This window comes from Poeciliopsis prolifica, unplaced genomic scaffold (assembly GCF_027474105.1).
Source record: "Poeciliopsis prolifica strain line A6 unplaced genomic scaffold, Auburn_PproV2 SCAFFOLD055, whole genome shotgun sequence".
In the NCBI taxonomy this organism is placed as follows: Eukaryota; Metazoa; Chordata; class Actinopteri; order Cyprinodontiformes; family Poeciliidae; genus Poeciliopsis; species Poeciliopsis prolifica.
The window spans coordinates 160773-172500 of record NW_026562430.1 but is presented as its reverse complement, the minus strand read 5'-3'; the positions used below and the strand labels follow the sequence as shown (position 1 = coordinate 172500).

At 41.3% G+C, this 11728-nt stretch overlaps 2 protein-coding genes across 4 annotated transcripts in view; both read left to right on the top strand.

Moving 5' to 3' along the window:
- Positions 1 to 7480, top strand: part of abcb6a (ATP-binding cassette, sub-family B (MDR/TAP), member 6a) — a 7947-nt gene extending 467 nt beyond the window's left edge. The window contains exons 2-21 of one of the 2 annotated variants that reach the window (XM_055059581.1): positions 5 to 316; positions 744 to 1261; positions 1955 to 2095; positions 2252 to 2441; positions 2518 to 2610; positions 2697 to 2889; positions 2977 to 3098; positions 3348 to 3457; positions 3582 to 3647; positions 4286 to 4411; positions 4490 to 4566; positions 4648 to 4711; positions 4786 to 4871; positions 4955 to 5012; positions 5102 to 5206; positions 5533 to 5707; positions 5802 to 5914; positions 5998 to 6092; positions 6292 to 6360; positions 6446 to 7480. In XM_055059581.1, the coding sequence (XP_054915556.1) occupies positions 746 to 1261; positions 1955 to 2095; positions 2252 to 2441; positions 2518 to 2610; positions 2697 to 2889; positions 2977 to 3098; positions 3348 to 3457; positions 3582 to 3647; positions 4286 to 4411; positions 4490 to 4566; positions 4648 to 4711; positions 4786 to 4871; positions 4955 to 5012; positions 5102 to 5206; positions 5533 to 5707; positions 5802 to 5914; positions 5998 to 6092; positions 6292 to 6360; positions 6446 to 6596 (2550 nt within the window). In that variant the 5' untranslated portion in view covers positions 5 to 316; positions 744 to 745 and the 3' untranslated portion in view covers positions 6597 to 7480. The remainder of the gene's footprint in view (positions 1 to 4; positions 317 to 743; positions 1262 to 1954; positions 2096 to 2251; positions 2442 to 2517; positions 2611 to 2696; positions 2890 to 2976; positions 3099 to 3347; positions 3458 to 3581; positions 3648 to 4285; positions 4412 to 4489; positions 4567 to 4647; positions 4712 to 4785; positions 4872 to 4954; positions 5013 to 5101; positions 5207 to 5532; positions 5708 to 5801; positions 5915 to 5997; positions 6093 to 6291; positions 6361 to 6445) is intronic. The other variant, XM_055059580.1, reaches the window with a different exon arrangement.
- A 552-nt stretch (positions 7481 to 8032) lies between these two features.
- cnppd1 (cyclin Pas1/PHO80 domain containing 1) lies at positions 8033 to 11663 on the top strand. Of its 2 annotated transcripts, none has more exons than XM_055059582.1 (8): positions 8033 to 8283; positions 8727 to 8829; positions 8988 to 9069; positions 9157 to 9277; positions 9404 to 9532; positions 9617 to 9678; positions 9803 to 9968; positions 10060 to 11663. In XM_055059582.1, the coding sequence occupies exons 1-8, from the start codon at positions 8221 to 8223 to the stop codon at positions 10672 to 10674; spliced, it is 1341 nt and encodes a 446-aa protein (XP_054915557.1). In that variant the 5' UTR covers positions 8033 to 8220; the 3' UTR covers positions 10675 to 11663. The 2 variants fall into 2 exon arrangements, with proteins under 2 accessions (XP_054915557.1, XP_054915558.1); XM_055059583.1 differs by having other exon boundaries at positions 8037 to 8283; positions 9851 to 9968.
- The last annotated feature ends 65 nt before the right edge of the window (positions 11664 to 11728 follow it).

Sequence of the window (11728 nt, the reverse complement as noted above, 5' to 3'; positions counted from 1 at the left end):
GGAGGGCGCTGTGGCTGCCGTCCAAGTCTGACGTAAGCGTCGTTGCGTAAGCGTCGACTGCAGAGTCACGGCGAGTTGTTGTTTAACAGCTGACGCTACAAGGACGTCCTCCGTTGGCGCTTTTATCCACTCGGCCGGGAGCAAAGATGACAGAAACACAGCGTAGAAGAAGCTGAAGCTTCAGCTCGACTCGGCCGTTTAGTCTTAAAACCGAGGGCGCTCGCGACAACAAACCGGCTAACCTCCCTCCGGATTGCTAATCTCCGTTGGCGATAAGTGCGGCTCTGCTCTGAATTACCTGAACTGGACGAGCAAGGTGAGCTTCGCACATCAACATCAGAGAAACTAACGTTTTCGCAGAGTCGTAAAATGACGATTGCTGCTCATTTTTCTCAGTATACCGCAGTTTGAATGTGTTATGTTGTCCTGCACGCGACTCTCGTGGAGAAATGCTGCGCGCTTTACTGTCTATTTTCTTTGTTTAGACAGAAAAATAAAACATATATAGTGTAACATTTCCCTGCATGTAGGATGTTATACGTGTCAGCATTTATTTCTGTTAATTTTGTGGCAAAAGCCCAAATATTGTGTGTTAGAATTTGAATACAGCCTGATAGGGATTTAAAAACAAACATAACATTGGATCTTCATCTTGCTTGTGTTGCACTTTTTAACTGAACGACTGAGATAATCAGCTTCCTATCTCCTATTCTTTTTCTCTTCCATCTGCTCCATTGCTGCAGTGATGGCGTTCATCCAGAGCTACTGTGAGGGAAACATCTCCATCTCCCACACCTGGGTGGATTTAGGTATCTCCCCCTGCTTCCACTTCACCCTCGTCTCCTCCATCCTGCTCTCCGTCTGCTTCTTCCTCGGCACCGTCCACTGCATCTGCTACCAGAAGTATGGCACCCTCATGGAGCCCAAATTCATCCCTCGCTCCCGCCTCTACGGCCTCCAGCTGGTCCTCACCCTTCTCCTCTTGCTCCAATTCCTGGCCGGGCTGGTGTGGCGAGCGGCCGACGGCGGAGAGCTCCCGGGTTACGTGGTGCTCTACGGCTGCTTCTCGATGCTGGGGTGGTTCTGGGCGTTGGGGGTGCTCTGGGTGGAGCGGCGGCGGGTCCCCCTGATGGACCGGACAAGGGGTCACAGCACCGCCCTGCTGGTGTTTTGGGCCTTTGCTTTCTCTGCTGAAAACCTGGCCTTCATCTCCTGGTACAGTTCACAGTGGTGGTGGGCGCTGGAGACCAATCAGCAAGAGGTGAGGCAAAACCTAGAAAAAAAAGACTTATTTATTGAACGAAATGTCCACAACCTGAAATCTTGTGTAATATCCATGCATTAGTCACAATTTTCAAAGTTGTCTGACCATCATAATAAATCTCCTGTCATTATCGGTCTTAACAGGCCAAAGGTTGCACATGTATTAGCTTTGTGTGCCACTCCTCTCCAAGGTACAAAACCTGCTTAACATGAAAAGCATGAAGAACAAACGGCACATGGCGAAAGATGTTTCTCTTTTCTGCTGAATCATGCCTTCAGATTCTCATCTCTACTCTATCAGCTGCCTTTTGTCCCCTTTTTTAAAACAGAAAAACTGGCTCCTCCCATGCTGAGTCAGAGTTAGTCAGCTCATAACAAAGCTGCTTCTCTTAATTTGCTGCCTGCTTATCTGTCTACTGTGTGAACACTTGTTTTTATTGAGTCTCCTTATAATTAATCAAGAGCTGCAGCTAATTGATTATTATTGTAGTAATTGATTATTGTATTGATGATTAATTAATCCCATTTTTTATTTTCAAAATGAAAGTAAACAAATGACTCAGTTCATTTTTTTAAAATAAGAGGGGAGGAATATTTACTTGAATTGCAATAACAGTATTCCTTTCCTTTATTTATTTATATTCAGTCATATTGAATTCATCCATGTAGTTGAAGATGTTGAATGTTTCAGGTGGAGTTTGCTCTCTGGGTGATCCGCTACGTCTGCACTGGGCTGCTCTTCTTCATTGGTCTGAAAGCCCCCGGCTTGCCTCGGAAACCTTACATTCTCCTTATAAATGAGGACGAGCGGGACGTGGAAAACAGCACACAGGTAGGAGAACACGAGCATCAAAAAAAAGGTTGTATTTCTGTATTTCTTTTCCATCCCCCTGAGTCCACAGCAGTCTATTAGGGATGGTCACTTTTTCCACTATTTATTTTTGCAAAACCTGCCCAAGTTCAATGTTTTGTTTTTTCTGATTTTTAGAGCCTGTTAGGAAGACCAGAGGAGAACCAGTCAACCTGGCAAGGGTTCACGAAGAAGGTCCGTCTGCTTGTTCCCTACATGTGGCCCCGAGGCAACATTGTCCTCCAGCTGCTGGTCCTCTTCTGCTTGGGCCTGCTGGGAGTGGAGAGAGCCATTAATGTCTTTGTACCTATCTACTATAAAAATATTGGTAAGTGAAGCCACATGTTTTAGGTGTGTGAGATTTGAGCTGGATGAAAATGTTTCTTTGTCACCCTTTTTCACAGTTAATGGGTTAACTGATGGCAGCAGCTGGCACACTGTGGCGTCCACAGTGGGTGTGTATGTCGGACTGAAGTTCCTGCAGGGTGGGGGAGCAGGTGAGTGCTACCTCCACATTTGTAAATGCTTAAAATCTGAGAGATTTTCTGATTCTGTTATGTGTCCTGCTCGTCCTCTTCTTCAGGTGCCTCCGGGTTCGTCAGCAACATGCGCTCGTTCCTGTGGATCCGGGTGCAGCAGTTCACCAATCGGGTGGTGCAGGTCCGCCTGTTCGCCCACCTGCACTCGCTCTCGCTGCGCTGGCATCTGGGCCGCAAAACCGGCGATGTGCTGAGGAGCATCGACCGCGGCACGTCGTCCATCAACAGCCTGCTCAGGTCCGTGTTTGTTCACGTCGTGAAATAAACCAAAACCAACAAAAAAAAAACAACTAAAGTAAATCTGTTTTTGCTTTTTTTTCACAGCTACATTGTGTTCAGCATCTTTCCAACCATCGCTGATATTGTAATTTCAATCATCTACTTCGTCACTAACTTCAACGCCTGGTTCGGCCTGATCATCTTCATTTGCATGACAGTATACCTCAGTAAGTGCTGCATGTTGAAACGGAACCATGACAATGAGTCTGAAATTAAACTGCTGTGAAAAAGTACTGTATTTGCCCCCTAAATTTAATAACTGCTCCTGCCAGTTTTGGCTCACTCTTCGTGAGAATTGTTTTAATTCAGTCACGTTGGAATTTTATTTTTAGATTGGAACATGTGTTGATTTTTATCATGTTTGATTAAAAATCTGGTGAATGCTTAGGACAACTTTAATTAATAATGTCTTGTAGCTCTGACCATCATCATCACTGAGTGGAGAACCAAGTACAGACGGGACATGAATCTGCAGGACAACGCTGCCAAGTCCAAAGCCGTGGACTCTTTGTTGAACTTTGAAACGGTATCAAATGAATGCAGATATCGGTCGATTATGTTATAATTATGATACAAAACAAATGAAATAAATATTTCTATGTCTTAAAATCCACTGAGTCAAGTTTGTTCTTCTTTTGTCTTCATCATAGGTAAAATACTACAACGCAGAGAACTACGAGGTCGGCCGGTTTGAAGACGCCATCTTGAAGTATCAGGTATGTCCGAGGTTATGACCGCTTTTTCTAAGCAATGAAAATAGTTTCTTTGAAAAGTTTTGTTTTTTATTGACAGGAGTTAAAATAGTCTTGTTCTGTCCTGTCAAGATTGTTGTCAATGCTAATCTTCACAGCCTGTGGATGCAAACTTTAGTGGATTTTATTGGGATTTTATGTGATGGACACAAAGTAGTGCTTATTTATGGGTAAATGGAAAATAATACAGGATTTTTGTAAATTTTTTACAAACTTAAATCTGAAAAGTCTGCTGTCCATTTTAATTTATCTTCCCAGTGTTATCACGTCATTTTATTGCCTGCATAAGTTATGAGTTACCAGAAGCAGCTTTATTTGTCTAGGAAATGAGGGGAGGGCAGATTCTCTATTGGATGATGTCTCCAATAGAGACATCATCCATTTATTTATTTATTTTCTGCTTTGTGTTTATTAATCACAATAAAATGTGCAGTTGTAATGTTTTAATAGTGACACTAGAAACAAAAGCTTGTTATTTGAAGCTGCTGTGTTTTTAGAATTACACGACAAACTTAGACAATCCCACCTAGGATTCAAGAGAATGATTACGCATTCTCATAACATCGACTATATTAATCATGTCATATCTGCTCCTGTTTCAGGCTTCAGAGTGGAAGACTCAGGCGTCCCTCGCCTTACTCAATCAAACCCAGAACATCATCATCGGATCTGGACTGCTGGCCGGCTCTTTACTCTGTGCCTATTTTGTTACAGAGGGGAAATTTCAGGTCCCGAATCAGTTTATTCTCACCATATTTGGATGTATTTCTCTTCTGACTGTGACAATGGCAGCCTTCTGATTCTAGGTGGGAGATTTTGTTCTCTTCGGTACATACATCATCCAGCTTTACACCCCTCTCAACTGGTTTGGAACCTACTACAGGTAAAAATGAGGCTCTACTGGGCTTAGATATGTCCTTTTGAAAGTCTTGTAAATATACTTTTCCACCATTTTTTCCTGCAGAATGATCCAAAATTCCTTCATCGACATGGAAAGCATGTTCAAGCTGTTTGAGGAAGAAGAGGAGGTATGTTTGAAACTGCAGAGCATTTGGATCGGTGGTGTAGCGTTTCTTCTCAATGTGCTGCATGTTTTCTGCAGGTGAAAGACGAAGTCAATGCTGGAAATTTGCAATTTAAACTGGGAAGAGTGGAGTTTGACAGTGTCCACTTCAGCTACACCAATGGGTTTGTTCACATTTGCTTTCATTTTAGTGTAAAGTTGCGTACAAAAATGAAAAAGTACTAAAGGATTTTGATGATTTTTCCAGAAAGGAAATTCTCAGGGATGTGTCGTTCACCGTTCTTCCAGGACAGACTGTTGCACTGGTATGGTGAATTTAAATTGAGAGTTTATCATTATTAATATCTTTTATGTGCTCTCTTATAATCTTTTTTTTTTTTGCTCTCCTTTTAAGGTTGGACCATCAGGATCTGGGAAAAGTACCATCATTCGCCTGCTTTTCCGATTTTATAATGTTCAGGGAGGCTGCATTCGCGTTGATGGCCAGGATATCTCCAAAGTAAGAGTCCAGTCTGACATCAGAATTCTTCAAAATGTTGTCCTATTTTTAAGGGCAAATATAGTAAATTTCACAGCTTTTCGTCTCAGCTTTTGCATGAATAAAAGTGTCAATTTACTCTTGCAAATTCATACATTTGCACCAGCAAAACTCAAACTCAAATATGCAGAAAGTTTGAGTGAAAAGCACTGCTGAAAGCTGGCAAACAGCAGTAAAGTTCCGTATGTAAATCATTTGAATTTGTGGCCTGACACAGAGTCTGCGCTTTCATTCAACTTTAGTTCATGACTACACACTTCAGTTGCCATTGCCTTGTGTTTCCTCAGGTGAAGCAAAGATCTCTCCGGGCGCACATCGGAGTGGTTCCTCAGGATACGGTGCTTTTCAATGACACAATCAGGGAAAACATTCGCTACGGTCGCATCACTGCATCCGACCGCGAGGTGGAGGAGGCAGCCATAGCTGCAGACATACATGATAAAATCATGGCTTTCCCTGAAGGTAACCCGTTGAGCTTGCAAGTTACAATTCCTCCCCTTATTTTCTAGTTTTCTTTATGAGTAATTTGAAAAAATATATATTTTTGTATTGGCAGGCTATGACACTCAAGTGGGTGAGAGAGGTCTGAAGCTGAGTGGAGGTGAGAAGCAGAGGGTTGCTATAGCCAGAACAATCCTGAAGGCACCTCAGATCATCCTGCTGGATGAGGTATCAGAGCAAAGTTATGCTAAAGTAACTTTGAATAAAATAGCAGAAGAAGTCTGAAGTTTTATAACCGAGTCTCTCTTTAGGCAACATCTGCTCTGGACACTCAGACAGAGCGCAACATCCAGGCCTCTCTGGCCAAAGTCTGCACCAATCGCACAACCGTCGTCGTAGCGCACAGGTAAGAGGAAAAGGCAGAAATCAAGAGTTTGACTTGTATAGTTTTATGTCTGGATACAGATTGCGAAACCAAAAAGTATTGCCCCGGCTTTATTTGTCAAAACGTTCCATTCATCCATTCATTTTTCAAACAATCTAATTTTAGTTTTGCCACTAATCTACTCCCTTACTTTAAACCAAAAAAAAAATAAAAAAAATAGGCTGTCCACAATCATTGGAGCGGATCAGATCCTGGTGATCAGTGAGGGTCGGATCGCTGAACGAGGACGGTAGGTTTCTCCCCTCATCCTGTCGCTTAATGGGGAGCAAATATCCCTGAATCGGGTTTAAATGTCAACCCGCTCTCGTTCCAAGGCATGACGAATTGCTGTCCAAAGGAGGTCTATATGCTGACATGTGGCTGAAGCAGCAGCAGGCCCACGACTCGGATTCCTCCTCAGACACCGAAGCAAAAGATCGCAAGTCTGAGAAACTACAGCCGCCATCCACCTCTTCAGCCCATTAAGGGCATTCGATCTATTTATTGCGCGGGACAACAAATTGTGTTTTTGTATTCTACTTATCAGAGTTCATGCTTTATTTAAAAGTAACACTGAGCAATGTGGTTATGTTATTTATTTCAGGAAAGAGTCTGTGCAATGTCAGGTCAGGTAGAAAAGGGAAGGTGCCTTTAAAGAACTGAGGATATGACACTACTGTCAAATATATGAAAATACACACTCATGTTAAAGCTCTTACCATAGCTGATATGATTTTTATATCGAGATACCAGGGCCAAAGGTCAAAATATTAGCAAAAAAAAGAAAAAGAAAAACAGCACTTCTACTACTTGTCAGGTTTTTATTTGTCTTTTTGTTCTTATATTTTGCGTTTACTTTATGTTGTTTCTCTTCCCTTAACCCCGTCTAACAAGCCATCAATTTTTAACTCTAAAGATATTATAAGGGAATGAATAAAAAAAAATCAGCTTAATCAAGAAATTAATAACTCAGTGCGACTGCAATGAATGAGTATAGGGTGAAGTACAAGCTGTCAGAAATTTTCTTTTATATGTCAACATATAGAACGTTACTTGAGGTACAACTTTTTAAGTGTACAGTTCAATCAATTTAGCATAGTGGGATGTAATAATTTCTTTATTCTCATAATCGTTTACAGAAAAAGTCATGCATGACTTTACACACAAACACAACTATTAGTTCTCAGTATGTGAAATGGAAACATACACTTTGTGCTGATCCGTGTTTATTCAACTTTTTTGGGGTTTTTTTCTCCATCTTCCGACTTGTGTATCTGAAAATGTATACTTGGTTCTGTGAAAATTATTGAAGTGTTTGCCTTATTATAAACAATAAAAATCTATTTTTCACAAACTCCAGGCTCTAAATAAAAAACATAAATTTCCATTAGATTTAAATGAGAATGTATTACCTGAAATAATTACTGAAGGGTAAGGATTTTACGCTTTAAGGAAAAAAAACTGATGCTCTTCAAAGTTTATGGGTGTCGGCTGTTGAAATAGTTTCTGAACATCTCTTCATATCATGAAATCAAAAGTGTAAAAACTTAACTTTGATATTAAAATACATAAGCACAGAGGTCAGAAAGTATTTTGGTAAAAGTAGGTTCTATTTGATATTTTATATCTAATAGGGAGGAAAAATAATAAATGTGGAGAAAAAGAAATAGAACATGTATTGATAAATTGTAAAACATGAACCTGAAAGGAGAAACTGAGAAGAATGGTTTATTTATCATTATTTATTTATCGTCAGAATATAGTTTAAAAAATATTATTTAATAGACGTAAAGAAATGTTGCTTCACAGTCATGTACAGCAGGTGGCGGTATGCACCTTAAAGTTGCTTGCGATCCGCCATTATAGATGTGAAGAAGAAGAACGTAGTGTTTTGGTCCATTCTGGGTGTGCAGCGCCCCCTGCCGTCGATACGCTTCAATTTACCTGAAACGAAAGCAAACACAACACCAGGCGGTTGAGTCGTCACTGGCTCCCTTCTGTCAGGGCGTGTTTTCAAGCTAAGTTAAGCTTGGCAGGAAGGAGGCACCAGGCCGAGCAGACTTTATTTTTCCTCCAAATTTAACCTACTGATGTGTAATTTACAGTAACTATGGATTTCGACGCGTTATTTAACGAAGACACGTTTCAGTTTTCGGACTTCCAGGAGTTCACGGTAAGTCGATGAGCTCGAGTCATGCTAGCAGATGCTAAGCTCGTTAGCTTGTCAATGTAAGTGACAGGTAACGCGGACTGCCTTACATTGCAGGAGAAAAAAAATTGCAAAAATCGCTATTCAATAAGTTTGAACTCAAATTTAACTCTAATTATTGCTCAAAAATTAAAAACAACATGCTACAATCTTGTAACTGGTATTACTTGGTGGGTAATGGGTGTATGTTAGCTGTTAGCCTAGCACGCTAACTAGCATAAGAGTGGGTTGTGGTTAATTGTTACAGATGGTTTCCTCTCCACTGCTGCATTGTAAAAGGAGCACATATTTTCTAAATCATTAGCTTTGTGAGCTAATGTGGACTTCAAGCTGTTTTGTGCTTTTTAAGTGATGATTTTTGTCATTTTGCATTGACTAAAACGTTATAGCTCATGCTATTATTGCAGTTTATTCCTGGACACCAAAAACTGAGCGAGCGAGTGAGAAAAAGACTGTATTATGGCCTGGACAAAGATGTTTCACTAGATGCCCTTTCTTGCCCTGTTACAGGTGAGTGTTGACTTACATGAGGCTTGCTAAAGGGAAACTACATCTGGGTTATTTTCTAACTTTATTATAAAGTTTAGGTTTATTGTGTTGTGCTATTGTTTGCATTTGCACGTTGGATTATGTTATTAGTGGCCATTATATTGACTTTGTGCTTCCAGATATTGCTGTTGAAATTTTCCAAAAGTCTGCCCCCAGCCCAATCCGAAAGCTCCAGAAGAAGTATGCTGCTCATGTTGCAAGGTCAGTTCTTTCCATAATACCACTCGTTTCTAAGTATTGCAGCCTGTCATCGTTTTTGTACTGAAACACATTTCTGTCTTGGCTTAGGGAGGCTTGCATCTCTCCGTGTGCCATGATGCTGGCTTTGGTTTACATAGAAAGACTCCGACACAGAAACCCCGAGTACCTGCAAAAGATCTCCTCATCTGACCTTTTCCTGATCTCGATGGTATGCACTGCGAAAGGCTGGTGGGCGGGTGGGGTCATGTGTCGTTATAAATACGAAGTTGCATTATTAATAGCACGTGTGTGAATTTTAAGGCAATTCTAAACATTCTCTCTGATTGTTTTCCAGATGGTTGCCAGCAAATACCTCTATGATGAAGGTGAGGAAGAGGAGGTTTTCAATGACGAGTGGGGAGCAGCTGGGAAACTGGACGTCCAAACGATCAACAACCTGGAGATGAGTTTCTTGAATGCCATTGTAAGTGAGACTTCGTGTGTGTGTGAGTGTGTTCATGTTTTTCTGCTTGTATGATTTATCTTGACTGGCATTTTTATTCCTCAGGAGTGGAGCCTCTTCACAGAGCCAAAGGACTTCTTTGATATACTCTGCCACCTGGAAACAAGGTGTGTATATTTTAATCTTGAAATGTTCCATTTTTTATCATTCTCAGTAAGTAAAGTTAATATCAGCTTAGGTTATAATTTATTGTGAAATGTTTGAACGTTTACTTCTTGTTGAGCCATAAAGATTGCAGAACCGTGAATCAGCACAGTTTCTGGGGGTGGCTGTTTGCAGCATTGCAGAGAAGCAAGGAATGAGACGTGGCTGGTTCACCTACACTGACCTGTGTGTGCTGCTGGATCACTCCGCATGGAGTCACGCCCTCGCTGCCATCTACCAGCACTTTCTAAAGGTTAGAAACCTGTTTAGAAGGGAACAGGTTTTTACTGTCTTTGCTTTTAATGCAAAGAGAGTAAATTTATGTTTCCCATGTGTGTTTCTAGGTGTCCTGTATGCTCGGCCTGGTGTATCTGACTGGTGTAACCACTCTGATTGCGAGCAGTGCCGTTGTGCACCAGCTCAGTCTGTGCAGAGGCGATCAATCCGCGCTTCCTTTGCCAAACGAAATCGGCCTCCTCCAGACCCCCAGTCTCAGCCCAGAAGCAGCCACGCCGGCCCATCGCCCACCATGTTGTGTTCTGACTAATAAGTCTCTGAACGGTCAAACCACTTCGCTTGAAATCAGCCAGCAACATAGACAGAACGATTCCCCGTTGGGCTCTGCAAAAAACTCTGTTTTGTGTCTCTTTGGTTCTCTGCTGGCCTCTGTGAGTTGTGTGCATCCTGTCAAAAATCCCGACGCGGAATCTCCCCTAGCCCGGCCGTCTTCCTCCTTCGACTGTTCCGGCTGTCTTCCAAACCTTCCTCATCTTCAGTGTGTACTTCGAAACACCTCGGCACTCCCTCACCACAGTTCTGTCAAACCGGGTCCTCAGTCGGCGTGGCTTTCCTCCGGCCTGATGGGAGCCGCAGGATCAAGCCTGGACTCACACTTTGGGGCGTTTCCAACTGTAGATCTGTTGCCATGCCGATCTGAGGCTCTGCTCATGCCTGGCTAGAGAGGCGTCACCCGTCGTCACGCTGGAAACACCCCTGGAAACCATTAAAGCTTTAGTTGTCATGACTCACCACTGTCATGTTGTTACGAATGCAGACGCAAAGTGGCACTTTTATTTGTAGCGAGGCGCTCTGAAGGGCGACAAATCTGCTTTTTCATATTGGGATGAACAAGATTTCTTCTGAATGTCTTTTGAGTTATACATAATTTTAAAAAAAAAAAGGTGTCTGATCGGGGAATTTAGTGTATTTGTTTAAAGGTTTCTAAGCATATCTGCAAAAAGGTTTTCCAGCGAGCGCTTATTTTACTAGCTTTACAAGGAGGACGAATTTAACCAGCATAGGCTGTTTCCTAAGTTTTCACTTTGCTCATGCGCACTCTTTGTTTTGTTCTTCTAACAGTTTGGATCAGATTTTGGTCAAATTCGCTGCAAGCACTGATTTGTTTTGTTCATAGTAAGTGGTGGGAGGTCTCTTTCCTGCAGAGGAAAGTGTCAAAAAGTGGAAGTAGACTACTGAGTGGAAGCTTTATCTGCATATCCAAATGCACCTGTCACTTGTTTCATTGAGATTAAAGACATGCTGTTTTCTCTACAATATTTAGCATTTCTTTCTCTTATACACCATATTTCATGTTGGTAATAATCCCTGTTGAAGGTCAGTGTTGAAGAGTTGACCTCTGCAGGTTTATTGGCTCTGTGCCCAACACGTTAGAAAGCTAACTGAAGTGTTTTGTTTTTTCTTATGCAATCTGGAATTTGCACATTTTTCTGAAATACACCACTTGTTTTTATTATCTTATTTCCATTCAAACACAATAGAAGAAGAAAAAAATCATATTTTTATGTGCAATTAAGCAAGGAATGGGGGGAAAAATACATTCAAGGTTTGGATTTGATACATTTTGGAGCTGAAAAACATTTAATTTTTTAAATGGTGTAAAAAAAAAAAAGAATAAACCCATAATTAATAAATGCTTTTATTAAAAGTGTTTTTTTCCTTTGTTTGCATTTATCTGAAGTTGAACTCTTGTTATTTCTTGTTTATTACATTAAA